We start from the raw sequence: 12,542 nt of genomic DNA on the forward strand, positions 1-12,542 counted from the left end.
CCATCCTTTGTTTTTAAGCGACTTATCTCCCATTCTCACTTTATGATATTGATGTTCACCCGTTTGGTTGAAGAGGCATTGGAGGTTGGCGGGCTGAACAATTTACATGGCACGGGTACATAATTACAATGACCAAATTGGCTGAATTAAAAGCACGACGACCAAAATAGGTTTTGACCTGAAACACAGTGATCAAAAAGGTTTTTAACCTTTGTTGTTAAATTTTTTATTTTTTAACCAAAATATGTGGTGACGTGGAAAAAACATGGAGTGTTGGATGAGTAGTAGGATGCTGATCAATGAAAACGCCAATTATTCAGTCAAGGTGGGATTTAAACCCAGAAACAGCATCTGGGTTCTCTCTCTGACTATGTGTCTCAAAGGCAGAGAAAACCTTTAATTTTCTTCAAAAACTTGATAAATTCGCATCCTACAATCAAAAAGTTGGATTTATGAAATTGTTTCTCCTTTGGGATCGTCAGAAAGTTCTCCCTAAAATGAGGTAAATCAATTGAAGATGATTTAATTTTCTGTGCTCTGAACAAAATTTTCGGTTTTGTTTCATGAATTAAGTAGGTTATCTGATTTTATTTCATCTGTTGTGTATGTAATTGGCACAAAACCGAGAGAAATGGTGTTCTAGGATGCATATAGCCGACCATAAGGCTTTGTTGTTGTTCTTGTCTATGTAATTGAGAATTAGTTGATTCAATTAACAGAAGAATTTTGAGGTAGTCTCTAGTCTGTAATCTTAGGGTTGATGGGAACCCTAATTTGGTACAATTTGGGATTTTTTGTGCACAATTGAAATTTTGAGCTCAATTGGAGAAGCTGATTGATAGCATCTCAGGAACATCCATCCCCAGACAACCATAGGAAGGAGGCTCCTGCTGATTGCTGAACACATAACACATATATAGTCTGTACTCTGTACGCATATCGAATATGTATCATCCCACTAGGGACAGTGTTCGTATAAATACATGTAGTCCACTCTATATTCCTTGCTTGTTTTTCTGTCAATTTACCATTTTTTTCAAAGCTATCAGTCCCTTGCTTGTTTTTCTGTCAATTTAGCATTGCAGTCCACTCTATATTCCTTGTGTTTTCTGTTCGCACATGTTTGTATACTTGTCCTCTCTTTCTTCTATTTAGATGCATATCATTTTATGGCTTATCCGGTGTCCTTGCATTTTTCTACTTCATTAAATTTATTTTTATTTGTTTTTCTTTTGCTAACCTTTTGTATGCATTGATGAGCAAATAAGAAAAGCAAACGCTATCATAAATCATGAACTGCATCTTCGTGTCTGTAAGATTTATTTAATGATTTTTATCTGTGACGCATATTTTTTATTTTTCAGGCGGGAAGCTATGATTCAAACTATGATGGTGGTGGCTCAAATATCAGTGCCTTTTCCAGTTTCAACAAGTATATTATGCAGTCTTACTACGAAAAATATGAAAACTTGTTCGATTCAGATTTCCAAGATTTTGTAGCACAAGAGCTTCCTTTTGGTTTGTGCGAGGTGCTGCCACATGATCTGAGTCTTGTTGTTAGACGCCCAATTTTGCACTGCAATCTGATAGGCAAAGGTTCTCATCGTCATCTCACCTCATCCATTAGAGTTAACATCAAACCAGAGCCCATATATGAGCTACCAACTCACCATTGTGAGCTCATAATCATTGAGAGACTGCCATCTGGGGTATTTGCGGATCCATTTGAGCTTCAACATCTCCTTCAGCGTGGTGGTAATTATTCCTTCTTGTTTCTGCTCCTCCCTCCGCACCCCAAATGAAAACAAAATACTACATATTACCTGTAATCTAGAGATATTGCACTGATTTCGTTTCTTGTATTTCGGATTGTCCATTTAATGCAGCATATAGCAATATAGCTGTGTTTGGAGATGCAAATTTAGAACTGCCTTCATTTCTTTCCAATCATTCCGCGGTCAAGACTCGAGGTTCACATAGATATTGGCCATAATTTCTTGTTGAGGTACGATAAAGAGTGTAACATCAACGTAGAGCTTCCATTGCATGCACGATATCCAGTAAGTGGAATGGTTTTGAATTAAATTCGTAACTGTATCTGATTTCCCTGTTGAAGATATTTTCATCTCGGCGGGTTCTACATTCGTTCTGCATTGCATATAAATTGGGATATTTGGCTTCTTTTAGTGATTAAAACTTTGAGGCATGTATTGTGTGCTGAGGATTCTGAAAAAAAAGAAAATAACAATTCCCTTGAAGAAACCTGATATATTCGTTACTTTGTATCATTTAACCTTGCTTTTTTCTTTTTTTTTTTTTTTTTTTTCCTGAATCCATTGCAGCCCCTAGATGAAAGCGGCTATCGGGAAGTCAAATCTGGTATGCCGGATTTGTTCATGCGTTGTAGCGTTGAGGGAACTTCACAAAATCAAAGCTGTTTGTATAAGATGCCAGAGATCAATGGTTCTGAATTAGGATACGGTAAACTTGTCTGGAAAATCCCTTCTGGGATGAGGGCGCATGCTGGAACCGTATCAACTCTCACGTTCTTTGCGGCATTATTTTCAGCTATTACAATTGCTGCTACATCCATATTTCAATCAGCCATTGCCTCCGGCATGCATTTGAAAGAATCTTAATTCATTGTTCTATCTTCTTTTTTTAAATGTCTTATTTCACATTCTCACTTTAACAGATTGATGTACACCCCTTTTATTTGGGGAGGCGGGAAGATGTACGCCCGTTTGGTTGGAGAGGGATTGGAGGTTTTAAAATGAGAGAACAATTTACATGATCCTTCTACTCACACAACCTCGTTTTGAACAACCACGCTATTAATTGAACCCACGTTTTAGATCTTAGTTATACTCTTATAATACTGGTCCCTTTAAAAATACAAGTATATATACACACACACATATTATTGTTTTTCAGTAGCATTTATCCATTATCATATGCTTATCATAACAAATTAATGGGACTTGATGAAGTTTATTAGTCTTATACTTGTATTATTAGGGAATTAAGCATTTCCAACATGTCATTCGAAGTTTTCATATTTTGGACCCATATCTGTTAATATTTCCAAGAAAACCCATATTGAAAAACAATTAGAAAAACTAAAATAAAATTGAAAAATGGTATTTATAATGCGAACACATGACATGTTCAGAGATTTTTGTAGTGAGCAAAAATACTCCCATCAAAATACCAACAATCAAATATATAACATGCCAAAAACCATTGACAACCTCCTCATAATAAAACAGTGGATGTCTAAGTACAGGACATATATGGCTTAGGATCATAACCCATGCTTTGATTGGTTCGAGAGAATTATGACATTTTCTACGTTACGTTTTTATAATGCTTTGATCCATTGTGGCGTCACCTACTGGCCAAATGACTCATTGTCTTTTCTGATATACAGCAACAATGTAAGGAAACATTATCACATTAAGGTGAGTATGTTTTCATGTCTCAATCTAAGAGGATCTTGTATATTTGATTTATTTTTCCTTCTTTGTTTGTAGTTGATATGTGTTTTTCTTTCCTTGCAGTGGGAGGGAGTTGATGATGAGAATCTCAATATGGCATTAACTTATTTCTTTGCGGATCTAATGTCCCACTTGTTTAAAATGGACAATGTCAAGATGTCTGAGATTTTATCGAGTGCACTTTGAGACTGAGTTGAGTGAGTGGCAGTTGAAACTTGGGAGCATTTCTAATGTGTTTTTTATTTTTTATTTTCTTGTGGTTTTGTTTTTGTTTGACTTATTGTGTTCTCGCTTTCAGACATTTTTATTAGTTGTACAATCAATTCAGTTTATATATATAATCTATTGCTTCTGTGAATCACTTTACTTAGATTTGATATGTATTCAAAACTATTTATTTTCAATCTTCAACGCATGACAAAAAGGGTCATTCAAGTTAACTTTATATCTCTCACACAAAAGATTGCAACACAACGTTCAAAATTTCAATCTCTAGGTTGGATCCAGGAGACATGAATGGTTGAGATCAGACAGATCCAATCTGGATATGAAATAAGTATTAAAACAACAAGTTTCACAATACATACTCAAAAACAATATTATTATTAAATAAAACAGATGAAAGAACTGTGTAGTGAAAAAAAATTCAATTTCAACAATTTTATATAGCAGTATTCAACAACTTTATCCCATTATTTACAACCAAATTAAGGATATGAGCAACACCTCATATGCAAATATTTTCCATCATGCAAAAGTGCATTAGGAATCATACCCACTTATTCGGTGCACTAGATCCCTTAAGCCAAAATCATTTGTAGAAGCATTGTCAACTATAATAGTTAACACCTTCTCTATGCCCCACTCCACCAAACATTCCTCCAAAAGTTGAGCAATGGATTCTCCTTTATGATTTGCAATGACACAAAAGTTCAAAATCTTTTTATGTAACATACAATCATCATGAATAAAATGCGCGGTGAGAATCATGTAATTTGTTTGTTGAATAGAAGTCCATGTATCTATTGTTAGACACCCTAAATGTCTTCAACTGACTTTTCAATTTCTCCTTTTCAGAATAAAACAAGCCAAGTACTTCTTTAGCTATTGTCTTACGACTAGGCACTCTCCACAAAGGACATGCATGCATGCAAAAATTATGAAAATCATCTCCCTCGGCGAAAGAAAAAGGTAACTCGTCTATAATTATCATCTCAACACAAGTCTTAGTAACTTCCACTTGAGAAAAACTTATAGCTTCCAACTTATCTTTCGTGCCTGCAAAAGTTAAGATTTTTTGCCTATTTGGACAAATATTTCCTTATTAGGACCGTAGCTTCTACACCTTGCCAAGTGATTTATTATACTAGTTGTACCATTTTTATCCGTATCGGCCATAAATGGTTTGTTGCAATACTTGCACACCTCTTAACTCTACCTCCCTTAATTATCCTATTAAAGTGCTCTCAAATTGTAGACCTTTCATGATTTTTTTAGTGAATCCAAGAGAGCTTATTCTTTACTTACTTGATCACTTGAACCACCTTTTTTTGGAGTTGCATCAAAAGAATTTTTGGGTCCACCATGAGGATGAGGAGTTTGTTGAGGTGCCACCATGGAGAGTTGAGGCAGAGTTGATTCACAAACAATGTCCTTCTAAAATAAGAGAGAAAATCATTACAATTAATTATTAAATAAGTTGAGACATAAGAATCATAGAGAAAGTATAGAGATGACAACTTATTTGCAATGAAGTTGAAGTAGATGAATTTAGTTTTTCACGAGACCTATTTGATGATTTTGATCTCATTGAGTTTGAGCTTGAGCTTGAGGCCTTTGATGCATTTGACTTCATCTAATTAAAATAGAAAACATACAATAAGATTCAATTAGGGAACAAAAAAAAAATCACAATACAGATTAGTATTAACCGAGCAAGCTTAAAAGCATGCTGCAAAATTCCAAGCAGTAGAAGATAACCATATTTTGAATTATCCTCTGAAAAATCAACATATATGAATCTACTGGATACCACAAGTCGGTGAAATGATTTTAATAGCTAGAAGATAACCATAATAGTATTGAACTACCAAGTTCACTGCCACTACGAATTATTATCAAAATGCCTATTTTGGTACCATCACTAGGTTTTAAGTTCACTAATAATTTTAAAGCATGATGGTTGTTCACATACTCAAAGGTGGTTTAAGGTCTAGCATCAAAACATCTTCAAACATAAAATCCAAATCTTGAAAGTACGAGTTGTTCCTACAACCAACCTCTTAAAATAGTGCAATGTATGACCGTCGAAAGTGAAAAACCAGAGACATGCATTGTTGTGGTATTTCTACGTAAATCATTACCTATAAACTCTAACTCAAATTGAAGGATGCGGATGGTTCAAATTAATATGCAGCAAAACAATTCATAAACAGAATAACAGATAATAGAGAGAGAAAAGGATAGAATTGGAGGTTTGGCATTTCTCACTTTTTTTTTTACATTTCGATTTTCCTTTCCAATTTTTTTACTTCCTTCTTTTTGTAATTCCACAAACACCCACCCACCCAGAATACTTACCTTTGTGACAGTTGTCGATTGTCGAGACAGTGAGGCGGGCAAGTGCTCGACGGCAGGACTGTGGGGCTGCAAGGCGTTGCAAGGCTGAGAAGTTGCACGACTTCAAGGCTGCGGCGCTCCCAGCTATGAGAGTGAAGTGATGGATGATTGAGAGACAAAGTGAGGGAGGTGCATTGAGAGAGATTAGTGAACAGCAGTGACGGGTGAGGGAGTGATGGCTGAGAGACACATTGACTGAGTGAAAGAGGCACGGGGGGAAGAAAACCCTTCTAGTGTTAATAGCATAGCCAAAATGACACTAACTTAAGGATAAAAACGACATTAGCGTATCTAACTTAAGGGTAAAAACAACATTAGTGTATCTAAGGGTAAAACGACGTCATTTTATACACACTTCGGTTCAGTTCGGTTTGGGAACCCCAAAAACTGAAACCGAACCAAACCATTTCAGTTCTGTTTTTCACGTATAGTTCAATTTTTTTTCGGTTATAGTTCGATTTTTTTCAGTTTTTGGTTTTTTCAACCCACCCTAGCTAAAACAAACAAAAGAAAACAAAAACCTTAAGTACACTGACACCATCAACTTCTTCTAGATGGGTGAAATACTTAAGTGGTTTGGGGCTTGTCCTCTTTTATTCATATTATAACTTTGCATCTGATCAATTTCTTCTCACTCAGTTTCAAAATCAAACATACAACTTCAAAAACAAAAAATTCTCAAATTATTCAACCTACATCTCCATAAAGTTATAAATAGGGGCCTAAACGTCATTTTCAAAAGGATAAACATGTCATTAACATAATAAATTGAGTGTTGATAGACCTACCCAACTATTTATCTCCCTACCTAATTTTTTTAATGGAAATCTTGATACCATTTTTACCCTATTGTAAATTAACATCTAAAGAATCAAAGGGAAAAAAAAATAATAATGATTCTCTTTTTCGTTCACTCTCTCTACAATTGTCTCAATTTCTTTAAATAATATTTTCTTCATTTTCTATTCCTCTAGTTTAATCATATATAATAGTTGTTCAAAACATTTTACTAATGAAACAATTATTTAAACACTTGAAAAATAAAATGGGAGATCAGAAGTAGGAATTGGGTTTGGAGGGGTGAGATTTGGTTTTCGCGAATTTGGAAATGGGGCATGAGAATGAAATTTTAGAATTGCGGCATGAGGCTTAGTCGTGGAATCTAGAAAGAGGAGGGAGGGGGTTGCGTTGGGGGGGGGGGGGGGGGGTGTCACTCTGTTAACTGGAATAAAAATTGGGAAAAGAGGCCTTGTCAATGAATCAAGGCTGGGTTGGGCTTATCAGCACTGTAATATTTATGCTTTAAATTTTTTTTCAAAGAATTTAGATATATGATAGAAGTTATTTTAGTAATGATAGTCATGAGAAAATAACATTATAATTTTTTAATTTTTTTTATGATGAGTAAAATTATAATGCGGGTGAAGAAATATGACATTGGGATGGGTTTAGGCTTGTAGCAGCACTCTAACATTTTCATTAAAAAGCAGCCACTTAATCCTATGATTTAGTAGTATTCATTTTCACTTTGTAAGTGAAAAGCCTTAGGCCATCTCCAACCGAAGGAGGGCCAAATGGCTATGTTTAGCCCTATAGCCTTGTAAGAAATTATATTTTAATATAGTGTCAGCCATATTTTATACCATCCCCAACCGAGGGGGCCAAAGGGTCATAGGCCTTTAACAAAAAACTCATCTCCAACTGAGAGGACTAAAGGATCATAGGCCAAACATAACCCTCTCAATAATTTATTATTTTAATTGAATTAATATGGTTAATTAAATTAAATTACCATATTAAAATAAGATTTTCGGACATATTTTGAGCGTCATTTGTCGCTAAATGAATAATCCTCCGAATTTTTTTTATCTTTATATAATTTCAATAATTTTTCGGATTGTATGAAATGGTGAAAAGTATGTGAGATATTGTGTAGGAATGACTTAGATATTTATAGAAAAAAATTAAAATTAAAAAAAATTCATCCAAAAAAAAAAAAATTCAAATTCCAACAATAACTTGACGTCAGCTAGCTAACGCCAAGTAGTCTTTGGAGGGCAAGTGGGCTGGCTGGAAATGGCCATCTCTTTCGCCTAATTTGGGTGTTTTGGCCCGATGGGGCACACAAGCCATTTGGCCTAACCCTCGGTTGGAGATGGTTTTCGTGTCATTCCGAGCTTTTTCTAGCCCTATAACTTATTGGCAGAGTCGGTTGGAGATGGCCTTAGGTTTGATTTTCGTCAAAAATGAATTTGAACCACATTATTATTGGCTATTGTTAAGCTAAGTTCATTGCTCCACCCAGCGCATATAATATCATTTATTTTCGTTAGAAAGCGAGTTAAAAAAAATAAGAACAGCAGTCATTTTAATATTAAATGTATACGTGGTGACGTGGAAAAACATGGAGCGTTGGATAAGAAATAGGTGCGATCAATGAAAACGCCAATTATTCAGTAAAGGTCGTATTTAATCCAGAAACAGGATCTGCCTTCTCTCTCGTCTCTCTCTTCTCTCTTCCCTCTCTCTCCGGGTGGCTCTGGTTTCAGAAAGAGTTGTATAATACGAGGTAAATCAATACCAGATGATTTAATTTTCTATTGATTTTGTTTTCTGACTTTCGTTTTATGAATTAAGCATGATTCGATTGACGGAAGATTTTTGAGATAGTCTCTAGTCTGTAATCTTAGGGTTTATGGGAACCCTAATTTCGTACAATTTGGGATTTTTTTGTGTACAATTGAAATCTTGAGCTCAATTGGAGAAGCTGATTGATGTTGTGCTGATTGATTCCGACAGAATTCCGGATCCCCATACAACCATAGGAAGGAGGCTCCTTCTGATTGCTGAACGCACAACACACGTATACACATCGATCGAATATGTATCATCCCACTAGAGGCGGTGTTCGTGGCGGTCGAGATCGTAAGCCCTCTCCCTATCTCATCATATATACACGCACGCGCACACACACATGTATATAAATATGTGTACATTTTTCTGTATATTCATGCTTTAGTAATCTGTTCTCTGGCTGTTCTTTTTCATTTATCTCTTCTATTGTCAATAATTAACAGTGTGGTAGAATTTAAACGTAAAGATATAGTTTCTCTGGAGGGGAATTTATTTACTTAATAAGAAAAGTCCACTAATTTGATACAGATCTGTGTTTGATTTTTGGTGTTTACGAAGATAGTTTTTCCCCCTATTATCACCCAATTGGCTGTAAAAAAATAATTGCATGTGGAGTAGCTTATCGTATGCGCACAACTAGATTTCATGAAATATTGGTTTTGTTCCGGAGATAGTGACTTGGTGAGGCAGTTATTATTCCATTCTGTAAAGTGCATAGAAAAACTTGAACTTCTGATGTAAAAACATATTGATGCGGGGGAGAAGATAGGAAAAGTAAGAAGGGAGGATAGAGGATAAAAACAACAAGGGAGCAACAGGGTGGCTGGTTACTAGAGGGTCTTTCATTTATTCCCTCATTCTCTACCCATTTTTCCTAATTTTTCTTCTCCCTAATTTTAAGGTGGGCAATGGCACATGGCTGCCCTCTCAATCCTCCATCCCTGGGCGGCCGTAGGATTTTAATGTTCAACATTCAATTCAATTCAGTAGTTTAGAATAACGCCCATTATTTAATAGGTAGTTGAAGCACGACAAACTCTTAATACCTACAATGAAACTCTGATAGTCGTAGGAAAGTGAACTTAGTAGTTAAAAAAACAATAAATCATATTTTTGGTACCCTAAATAATAGGAATATTCATCACATATTTATGTGTAAATCATGGACATAATCCTTGTATGTTGTAGCTATAGGTGCATTCTTATCTTGGGAGGCTTTTAAATTTTTTTATTTATTTAATCAACTTTCTGCTTCTCCTTTGATGCACAGAATTCAGTTGGGATGATGTTAAGGTTGATAAACATCGAGAGAACTATCTTGGTCACAGCATCAAGGCGCCTGTCGGAAGATGGCAAAAAGGTGACCCGTTTAGTTACTTCATATTTGGCTATAATCATTCATTTTTCTCATTTCAAATGAAGTATTCAATTTGGTTTTAAGTTGCAAGTAGCTCTGTGGTTCTTCTGAAAAATAGTCAAACCCTCTCCAATTCAAAGATAAGCCACTGAATAGAACAAAATTATAAATTTAGGTAATTATTAAATGAAAAGACTAAGATACCTTAAATTCACTCCTGTAGGTCTTTACTCTCATATTTCTTCATTCTTTATATCTTTCTGTTCTTTGATTATTGGAATCTTTTCATGAAAGATGAACAAATGTAAACTTCTGGTTCTCTTAATGTTGCAATGAGGATTGCTGACAATTTTGGATGTAGACTATAGTTCCGAGTTCCTTCTTGTCTGCCAAATTTGCACATTGTATGGCATGAATGGACTTTGTTTGAATCTGTAGGGCTATTGGGAATTTGTTTGTGCAGAGTATTTCTACAAATGATTTGAATCTAGAATTTATAAAAGCGATTGATGCTTTTCGTTTTCTTTATAAGGCTGATCCACTGCCATGGGTGAAAAATGTATTAGAGAAGTCTCCTTGTCCAATAAAAGTTGCGTAGTCTTTTTCATTCTGTTTCTAATTTCTTTTATACAAAGGTCTAATCTCTAGAAATTGAAGTGGTTGTCTGGTTGGACCTACTAGCAAAGATACTGTATATACTGATTCTTACATAGTTTTGTTTTCTTTTGATTTTAATGTTTTTCCCTGTTTCATTCCCATGTATGAAAGGTTTTGCAGTTATTAAAAGATTTTCTCAACTTTTTATTGTATGCTTCCACAGGTAAAGATCTACACTGGTATGCTAGAGACAAAAAAGCTCAGAAGGCAGAAATGGATGCTGCAAAAGAAGAGATCAAGAGAATTAAGGAAGAGGAGGAGCAGGCTATGAGGGAGGCTCTTGGCTTAGCTCCTAAGCGTGCAAGCCGTGCTCAAGGTAGTCGGCTTGATAAGCATGAGTTTTCGGAACTTGTGAAACGAGGCTCGACTGCAGAGGACGTAGGTGAAGGGCACGCTGAAGCAGCACGTGTGCATGGTCTTGGATTTGCAAGGTGCGTAACACCCCAAAAAAAGGGTTTAAATTGTACCTTCCTTACTCCCATTTTGATATGTAGTCCTAGCTTAATTGCAATAATCCGCAGCCACTTATGAGCTCGTTTGGATGTGCTTTTAAAATGATTGAAGGCGTGTGCTTCTTCCAAGAAGCACTTTAAGTGCTTTTCCAAGATTTACTTGCATTTTTACTGAGGATTGATTCCAAAAACATTTTCACCAAAAGCGCTTTCAGTCATTTTAAAGGCACATCCGAACAAGCTCTATATCATCAATCTCTTTGAAGATTGAAAGTTTAATGATGTTGCTGGTTTTGACCGTTTTGTCTAGTATAAGTAGGGATGGGAGTTATTTTTGTGGACTTATGGTATAATTTGAATCTTCTCTCCAATTATATAATATAATAATTTTGTGTACTATAAAAAAAATGTTGGTGGGTTTTTGTAACAGCCATTTTCTGAGAGTTCTAAAGAAAACTATGGTATAGAACGGCGAAAGAAGAAAATTGTGTAGAGCTATTCCAAGGGTGGTGATGGAATACTGTCATATTTTCTTGGATTCCCATAATGTGAAATGGGGATGTAGGCCATTGGAGAAGGAATACATGGATGGTGGGGAAGTAGTAGGCTTTATGGTTTAGTATGTCTTTGTTTCAGCAGTGAGATACTTTGAGAAAGGAATTTATGAGATACTTGATAAATTTGTTAGGCGTGATTAATGTAGTAATTAATGAGCTTGTAGTGTGTGTGTGTGTCTATATATATATATATATATATATATTCGTACTTAGTGCCAATAGCCTGCTGTGTAGTTTGTTTGTGATGTATGATTACTAATTTATGTTTAGCCTCCCTCCCATAATCTTTTTCTTTGCTTAGCGTAATTTTGCTTGATCCATTTTGTCCAAAAATAAATTAATTTATAATCTTACTGCAGAGCACCCTGCCCTTGGGATGAGTCAAGTTCTCTTCATCCAACAGCGAAGGATGTTCCACCTGAAATGGGAAAGTCGGATGTTCCTAATTCACCACCAAAAGAAAAGGTTGAAGAGGAGCTAGAGGATGAAAGCAGTCGAAAGAAGAGGAGGCGTGATGAGAGAAAGCAGGAGAAACATGAGAGGCGTGAAAAGCATGGGAAACGTCCCTCAGATGAGAGGAGGAAAGACAGGAAACACAAGGAGAAGAGAAGACATGGTTCCGACGCCGAATGATATGTCAAGGCTTTTGTGTAATCTTTTCCTCCAAGATTTGATGGAGATAAGTCATTTCATTGTAAATCATGCAGAATCTAGCATGTTGGTTCCGGTTTCGCTTTACTACTAGTGAGTTTATCAACTTGCCTACTCA

The 12,542-nt window shown here is 35.6% G+C and overlaps 1 protein-coding gene, 1 long non-coding RNA gene and 1 pseudogene across 2 annotated transcripts; 2 read left to right on the forward strand and 1 right to left on the reverse strand.

Moving 5' to 3' along the window:
- The first annotated feature begins 265 nt into the window (after nt 1–265).
- Nucleotides 266–2,788, forward strand: LOC125480556 (annotated as a pseudogene).
- A 734-nt stretch (nt 2,789–3,522) lies between these two features.
- LOC125480617 lies at nt 3,523–6,360 on the reverse strand. The gene is made up of 3 exons (XR_007260957.1): nt 6,078–6,360; nt 5,285–5,352; nt 3,523–5,153 (listed from the first exon to the last, which is right to left on the reverse strand). It is a non-coding gene; the product is annotated as an uncharacterized LOC125480617 (long non-coding RNA).
- Nucleotides 6,361–8,578: 2,218 nt separating this feature from the next.
- Nucleotides 8,579–12,542, forward strand: LOC103960437 (multiple myeloma tumor-associated protein 2 homolog). Its single transcript, XM_009372913.2, has 5 exons — nt 8,579–8,685; nt 8,916–9,041; nt 10,021–10,110; nt 10,928–11,195; nt 12,133–12,542. The coding sequence occupies exons 2-5, from the start codon at nt 8,999–9,001 to the stop codon at nt 12,404–12,406; spliced, it is 675 nt and encodes a 224-aa protein (XP_009371188.1). The 5' UTR covers nt 8,579–8,685; nt 8,916–8,998; the 3' UTR covers nt 12,407–12,542.

The sequence above is a fragment of a genome, unplaced genomic scaffold, assembly GCF_019419815.1.
Source record: "Pyrus x bretschneideri cultivar Hongxiangsu unplaced genomic scaffold, Pyrus_bretschneideri_v1 Contig34, whole genome shotgun sequence".
Lineage (NCBI taxonomy): Eukaryota > Viridiplantae > Streptophyta > Magnoliopsida > Rosales > Rosaceae > Pyrus > Pyrus x bretschneideri.